Below are 8,330 nucleotides of genomic sequence, written 5' to 3'. Positions count from 1 at the left end.
TTCATGTATTGCTGAAGCCTGGCTTGGAGAATTTTGAGCATTACTTTACTAGTGTGTGAGATGAGTGCAATTGTCTGATAGTTTGAGCCTTCTGTGGCGTTTCCTTTCTTTGGGATTAGAGTGAAAACTGACCTTTTCCAGTCCTGTGGCCACTAAATGTAGTACTTGGGTACAATCTCAAAAATGGCAGAATGATCTCTGTTCAATTCCATTCAATATCACAGTAATCCAAGTCTATGCCCCAACTAGAAATGCCAAAAAAGCTGAAGTTGAACAGTTCTATTATGACCTACAAGACCTTCTAGAACTAACACCAAAAAAAAAGATATCCTTTTCATCACAGAGGACAGGCATGCAAAAGTAGGAGTGAAGAGATACCTGGAATAACAAGCAAATTTGGCCTTGGAGTACAAAATGAAGTAGGACAAAGGATAACAAGATTTTACCAAGAGAATGCACTGTTCATGGAAAACGCTATTTTCCAACAACATAAGGGAAGACTTGACATGGACATCACCAGATGCTCAATAAGAAAATCAGATTGATGATATACTTTGCAGCCAAAGATGAAGAAGCTCTATAGAGTCAGCAAAAACAAGACGAGGAGTGAACTGTAGCTCAGATCATGAACTCCTTATTGCAAAATCCAGACTTAAATGGAAGAAAGTGGGAAAACCACTAGACCATTCAGGTGTGTCCTAAACAAAGCCCTTATGATTATTCAGTGGAAGTGACAAGTAGATTCAAGGGATTCGATTTGATAGAAAGAGTGCCTGAAGAACTATGGACAAAGTTTTGTGACATTATACAGGAGGCAGTAATCAAGACCATTCCCAAGGGGGGAAAAAAGTGCAAAAAGGCAAAATGGTTGTCTGAGGAGGCCTTACAAACAGCTGAGAAAAGAAGAGAAGCTAAAGGCAAGGAAGAAAAGCAAAGATATACCCATCTGAATTCAGAGTTCCAAAGAATAGCAAGGAGAGATAAGAAAGCCTTCTTCAGTGATCAATGCAAATAAATGGGAAAAAAAATAAAATAGAAATGATAGATATATCTTCAAGAAATTTAGAGACACCCAGGGAACATTTCATGCAAAGAAGGGCACAATAAAGGACAGAAATGGTATGGATCCAACAGAATCAGAAGATATTAAGAAGTGGCAAGAATACACAGGAGAGCTACACAAAATAGACCTTCATGACCAAGATAACCACGATGGTGTGATCACTCACCTAGAATCAGACATTCCAAAGTGTGAAATTAAGTGAGCCTTAGGAAGCATCACTACGAATAAAGCTAGTGGAGGTGATGGAATTTCAGTTGAGCTATTTTAAATCTTACAGATGATGCTGTTAAATTATGCCCTCAATATGCCAGCAAATTTGGAAAACTCAGCAATGGCCACAGGACTGGAAAATGGCAGTTTTCATTCCAATCCCAAAGAAGGGCAATGCCAAAGAATATTCAAACTACCACACAATTGTACTCATCTCACACTGTAGCAACATACTGCTCAAAATTATCCAAGCTAGGCTTCAACAGTACGTCAATCAAAGACTTCCAGATGTTCAAGCTGGACTTAGAAAAGTCAGAGGATCCAGAGATCAAATTGCCAATGTCCATTAGATCATAGAAAAAGCAAGTGAGTTCCAGGAAAACATCTCCTTTGGCTTCATTGATTACACCAAAGCCATTGACTGTGTGGATCAAAACAAACTGTGGAAAATTCTTCAAGAGATGGGAATGCCAGACCACCTTGCCTGCCTCCTGAGAAATCTGTATGCAGGTCAAAAAGCAGCAGTTAAAACCAGCATGGAACAATGACTGTTTCCAAATTGGGAAAGGAGTACATCAAGGCTGTACATTGTCATCCTGTTTATTTAACTTATATACAGAGTACATCATGGGAAATGCCAGGCTGGAGGAAGCACAAGCTGGAATCAAGATTGCCTGGAGAAATATCAATAACATCAGAAAGGCAGATAATACCACCCATATGGCAAAAAGCAAAACGGAACTAAAGAGCCTCTTGATGAAAGTAAAAGGAGAGTGAAAAAGCTGGTTTAAAACTCAACATTCAAAAAACAAAGATCATGATATCCAGTCCCATCACTTCATGACACGTAGAAACAATGGAAACAATGACAGACTTTATTTTCCTGGCCTCCAAATCACTGCAGATGGTGACTGCAGCTCTAAAATTAAAAGACACTGGCTCCTTGGAAGAAAAGCTAAGACAAACCTAGACAGCATAAAAAGCAGAGACATTACTTTGCTGACAAAGGTTTGTCTAGTCAAATATGGTTTTTCCAATAGTCATGTATGGATGTGAGAATTGGATCATAAAAAAATTTGAGTGCAGAAGAACTGATGTTTTTAGACTGTGGTGTTGGAGAAGACTCTTGAGAGTTCCTTGGACTGCAAGGAGATTCAACCTGTCCATCCTAAAGGAAATCAGTCCTGACTATTCATTGAAAGGACAGATGCTGAAGCTGAAACTCCAATATTTTGGCCACTTGATGCAAAGAATTGACTCATTGGAAAAGACCCTGATTCTGGGAAAGAGTAGGGTCAGGAGAAGGGAATGACAAAGGATGAGATGGTTGGATGGCATCACCCATTCAATGGACATGAGCTTAAGCAAGCCCCTGGAGTTGGTGATCTACAGGGAAGCCTGGTGTGCTGAAGTCCATGGGGTCACAAAGAGTCTGACATGACTGACAGCTGAACTGAACTGAACTGAACTGAGGTTTCCTGGCACCCAAGATTGTACACATTTTAAATTTTAATTAGTGTTGTCAAATTACCTGCCCTAATGTACACCTTTACTTATGGTTAACTGAAAACTGTTCTGGAATAGTTTCCCAAATTGCTAAAATCTCCTTTGCTATATTAGGATAAAAACTTTAGGCTATAAATTAAAGGTCAATTTTTAGTATCCATTTCATAGAGAAGATAATATAGAATTAATTTCTTTTCTGTTTTCTCAGAATTGTAGTTAAAACCTAAAGCTGAAGAAAAATTCACTAAGTTACTAATAGTTGCCAAGGCTTACTAAGTTGTATTTGTCTCTACAGCTACTACTGACTATCATCTCTCCTGCCCATGATTTTCCTATTTCCTGCTCCAATCTTAGCATTTGAGAGAGTAAGGACATTCATGATTTGTCCTGTTGTTTCCTTATTCCCTGATCTTGGGAGAGTAGATAGTGTGACTTTCCACACCTGGACCCAGGGGAGTCAAGATAATAAAATTCTCATGAAGATTGGATGTTTCTCACAATGTGAGAGACTGACACTCTGGTCCTCTAAGTATTTAATTTCTTATAAAATCCAGAGATTTATTCATGCATTCTACAGCCATTTCTCTCTCATTGTCATGTGTCTCTTTCCCTCTTATTTGCTAAGAAATATAAGGTTACAAAGTTTATAAACCCAATATAATTAATCGCTGTGTCAAATTTGCCATTATGCTGTTATTCTGTAGCATAGTATTTATAATGACCTAAGATTTTAATAACATTAGAAGAATTAATAAAAAGTAAATGATGAAAACAGCAGAAAAAGTACTGTTGTGGAAAATCAAGCACTTTACTGCTCATGCTTTTTGTGCCTGTAACTTCCTGAATGACCCTGAAAATATACTGAAATTTTCAGACTTTATTTTCTCATTACTAACATAAAAATAGAATTTCTGTTTTGCTTTGTTTTTGATAAGAACAGTAACATACGCTTCCTCCATTTTTTTTTTTTTTAAAGAAGACCCAGATGACAAAGAAACAAAATCAAGAACTAGATTTATTGAGTACCTGGACACTGCAGAACATTAAGCCTTGGGTGTATCTAAATTCATTGAAAGATCCATAATTTGTGAATCTTTCCAGAGTTGGATATTTACAAGAGGACAAGCAGGTACTAAAAAAAATGAAAGAGAAATTTAAAAGAGAAATATTCACTATTTTCCTCCTTTATGTTTCTCATTCTCATTATCCAGCTAAGATCCACAATCCTATTGACTGCTTTCATGCCCTAATAGCTAATAGCTAACATGCTGGCAAGTTGAAAAAAATTAATTAAATACAAAACTTTAGCATTTTCAATAACAAGGACTTTTTGTTGCTTTATCGTGTTGTGAAATAGTGTTGCTATTCACAAAAAGGTAAACATAAAAGTTTTTCTCACAGTAAATTTTTTGAACAAAATATTTTTACCATAGGGACATGGATCTGTTTGGTCTTTGCACCATAGACAAGTGGATTGAGAAATGGAGGGACTAGCAGATAAGTGCTAGAAAAGAGGATGTGAATATAAGGAGGAATGTGAGAACCAAATCTATGTGCAAAAAAGGAGAAGAAACCAAGGGAGTAGAACTGGAGGAAGACACAGATGTGAGCGACACAAGTGTTGAATGCTTTCAACCTAGCCTCCTTCTGAGGCAAACGAAAAACTGTGATGAATATCTGTATGTAGGACAACATGATTAATACAATGTCAAGCCCAGCAACAGTGAAGGCCACAAACAAACCATAGATTTTGTTGACCCTGATATTTTCTGCAGCCAGTTTCACAACAGCCATATGTTCACAGTAGGAATGAGAGATGACTGTTGTATGGTAAAACTGTAATCGAAACCTTATCAGTACTAGGCATGGTGCTACAAGAACGGCAGCCCTGAGTGTTACCATAGCTGTTATTTGAGTGACTAACTGGTGAGAGAAGATGGCAGCATGTCTGAGAGGATAACAGATGGCTACATAGTGGTCCAGGGCTATGGCTAGGAGGATGCCTGATTCTGTGCACTGAAATGTGTGGATGAGCCACATTTGAAGCAAGCAAGAATCAAAATATATCTCTGTTACATGAAACCAGAAGATTCCAAGCATCTTGGGCACAATGCTTGTGCTGAGAGCAATATCTGTGACTCCTAACATGCCTAGGAAAATATACATGGGCTGATGGAGGCTGTGTTCTGATATGATGATAATCAAAAGCAAGAAATTTCCAATCATAGCGATTAGATACATGGCACAAAATGGAATCCCAATCCAGCACTGCACAGACTCTAGGCCTGGGATCCCTATAAGGGTCAACACAGAAGGCATGAAGATTGTAACATTGGAAATGGACATAATCCTTGAGTCTCCTGATGCAAACCCAAGTTTCTCATTCAATTCTACTTTCTTTCCATCTTCCTAGTTTTGCCCAAAATCATCATATTGAGTCTTTCTGATTTATGCAGAAATCTTGGATAATATCATCAGTCTCATTTACATGTAAAGGATAAAACATAGGTCAACAGAGAAACATCACTGTTTTTAGGAAAGACATCCACAGACACAGTATCACAGTTCTTGTACCACAATAAAATGTTATGTGCAGAGCTGGGCAACGCTTTAAAACCTGAAAAATAATTGAATTGGGAAATAAAGTGCTGTGTTGACTATTAGTTCATTCCCGACCTGTGGGCAAAGAAAATAGACTTGTTTATATTGTGTGAAAGTTGCATTTTAATCAGAATTTAATGAATCTCTCCACATTACATAGTTCAGTTAACAGCTTTACTAGTCTGTTTTTTCTCTATTGGCTACTTGCTAAGTCACTTCTGTCATATCTGAGTCTATATGACCACAAGGACTGTACCTACCAGGATCCTCTGTCCATGGGATTCTCCAGGCAAGAATACTGGAGTGTTTTGCCATAACCTCCTCCAGGGGATCTTCCTGACTCAGGGATAGAACCTTCATCTCTTAAGTCCCCTGCATTGGCAGGCAGGTTCTTTACCACTAGGACCGATTGGGGAGCATCTCTTTTTCTAAGTTGTCTCTAAATCAGGCATAGTTGGCTTGGACCAGCAAATACACAATCTCTGATTAATATATTAGAATGAAAAATTCCCTATTAAAGATGATAGAGGTAGAAACTCTTGTCATTCAAAAGCATAATATGTGTATCTACCAATCAATGCAATCTGTCTTTATGTAAGTTTGGTAGTCCTTTATGAGAATGTGAAGGAAGAGTTGAAGGAAAGGTCATTCAAATCCATGTGCACTCAGCAAATTTGGGCAAAAGTTCTTTGTTACATTTTACATTTCTAATAAAACTACTGTTTTTGCTTATATTTATAAAAGCTGAGTTACATAAAATTTATCATGTGCTTAAAAATTAAAGATTTCAAATCAAAGATTAAAAAATTTCTTTTATATGTAGTATAAGATACCTAGAGGAGAGGGAATCTCTAGGACATAAGGGAAACAGCAGCAGCAATGGCAAGAGAACTCATTCTTAATGGCTCAGGGGTGTAGGGCATGGGCAAAAATGTAACTTGACTGAAATACAGGCTGTTTCTTGGGTTTAAAATGTCCATAATGGCCATTAATATGAGAATTTCCTAATTGAGGCTCATGTATTCTTCATGAAATAGATAATCTGGAATACTTGGGCTTCCCTGGTAACTCAGTTGGTAAAAAAATCTACCTGCAAAGTAGGAAACCTGGATTCGATCCCTGGGTTGGGAAGAGTCCCTGAAGAAGGGAAAGGCTACCCACTCCAGTATTCTGGCCTGAGAATTTCATAGACTGTGTAGTCCATGGGTTCATAAAGAGTCTGACATGACTAAGTGACTTTCACATAGCTGCCATTAATATTAAAATTGCCTAATTGAGGGTCATGGATTCTTCATGAAATAGATAATCTGGAATACTTAATGGTTGCTGTGTAATGGGAGCATGAAAATGGGATTCATGATCTTGTAAGGGGTCACAACAACCAACCAAATAGTACTTGCAGATGTGAATACTGTAAACTATCAATAATACATCACTTAAAGTACATCTCTCTGTTTCAAAAATTTTATATAACTATGCTGTGACTTCTAATAGGGGGTACAGTTCTCAGAGCTTTATGAGATGATGTTCCTGGTTTATAATCCTCAATTTGTTGTTCAGTCACTAAGTTATCCCTGACTCTTTACCACGCCATGAACTGGAGCACACCAGGCTTCCCTGTCCATTATCTCCCAGAGCTTGCTCAAGCTCATGTCCATCAAGTCATTGATACCATTCAACCATGTAACCCTCTGTCATCCTCTTCTCCTCCTGCCCTCCATCTTTCCCATCATCAAGGTTTTTTCCAATGAGTCAGTTCTTCCCGTCAAGTGGCCAAAGTATTGAAACTTCAGCTTCAGCATCAGTTCTTTCATTGAATATTCAGGGTTGATTTCCTTTAGGGTGGACTGGTTTGATCTCCTTGAAGCCCAAGGGACTCTCAAAAGTCTTCTCCAACATCACAATTAAAAGGTATCAATTCTTTGGCCCTCAGCCTTCTTAATGGTCCAACTCTCACATCCATACATAACTACTGGAAAAACCATATCTTTGACTAGATGGACATTTGTTAGCAAAGTGATGTCTCTGCTTTTTAATAAGATGTCTAGGTTTGTCATAAGCTTTCTTCCAAGAAGGCAGTTGTCATTCAATTTCATGGGTGCAGTCACCATCAGCAGTGATCTTGGAGCCCAAGAAAATAAGATCTGTCACTGCTTCCATTGTTTCTCCATCTATTTGCCACGAAGTGATGGGACGAGATGTCATCATCTTCGTTTTTTGAATGTTGAGTTTTAGGCCAATTTTTTTCACTCTCTTCTTTCACCTTCATCAAGAGGCTCTTTAGGCCCTCTTCACTTTCTGCCATTAAGGTGGTATCATCTGCATATCTGAGGTTATTGATATTTCTCCCAGCAATCTTGATTCTAGCTTGTGCTTCATACAGCTCAATATTTCAAATGATGTACACTGCATATAAGTTAAAGAAACAAGGTGACAGTACGCAGAGTTGATGTACTCATTTTCCAATTTTGAACCAGTCCATTGCTCCATCTCTGGCTCTAAATGTCGCTTCTTGGCCAGCATGCAGATGTCTCAGGAGGCAGGTAAGGTGGTCTGGAATTCTCATCTCTTGAAGAATTTCCCACAGTTTGTTGTGATCCACACAGTCAAAGGCTTTAGCCAAATCAATGAAGCACAGTGGATGTTTTTCTGGAATTCTCTTGCTTTTTCCTATGATCCAACAGATGTTGGCAATTTGATCTCTGGTTCCTCTGCCTTTTCTAAATCCAGCTGGTACATATGGAAGTTTTCACTTAACGTACTGTTCAAGCCTAGCTGAATGATTTTGAGCATTACCTCACTAGTATGTGAAATGAGTACAGCTGTTCAATAATTTGAACATTCTTTGGCATTTCCTTTCTTTGGGATTGGAATGAAAACTGACCTTTTCCAGTCTTGTGGCTGTTGTGGACAACTCAACAAACAAAAATGTTGTCAAGTTTTCCAAAAT

At 38.1% G+C, this 8,330-nt stretch overlaps 1 protein-coding gene across 1 annotated transcript; it reads right to left on the bottom strand.

Annotated features, from left to right (window-relative positions):
- Positions 1 to 4,174: 4,174 nt before the first annotated feature.
- Positions 4,175 to 5,125, bottom strand: LOC104979884 (olfactory receptor 52A1-like). Its single transcript, XM_010828438.1, has one exon. It carries the CDS (start codon positions 5,123 to 5,125, stop codon positions 4,175 to 4,177), a length of 951 nt encoding a protein of 316 aa, XP_010826740.1.
- Positions 5,126 to 8,330: the final 3,205 nt, after the last annotated feature.

This window comes from Bison bison, unplaced genomic scaffold, assembly GCF_000754665.1.
Source record: "Bison bison bison isolate TAMUID 2011002044 unplaced genomic scaffold, Bison_UMD1.0 scf7180017858603, whole genome shotgun sequence".
Lineage (NCBI taxonomy): Eukaryota > Metazoa > Chordata > Mammalia > Artiodactyla > Bovidae > Bison > Bison bison.
This window is presented reverse-complemented; position numbering and strand designations above follow the sequence as displayed.

Excerpts from the sequence above, each read along its gene's own strand:
- LOC104979884 (XM_010828438.1), bottom strand. The coding sequence starts at position 5,125 with ATGTCCATTTCCAATGTTACAATCTTCATGCCTTCTGTGTTGACCCTT.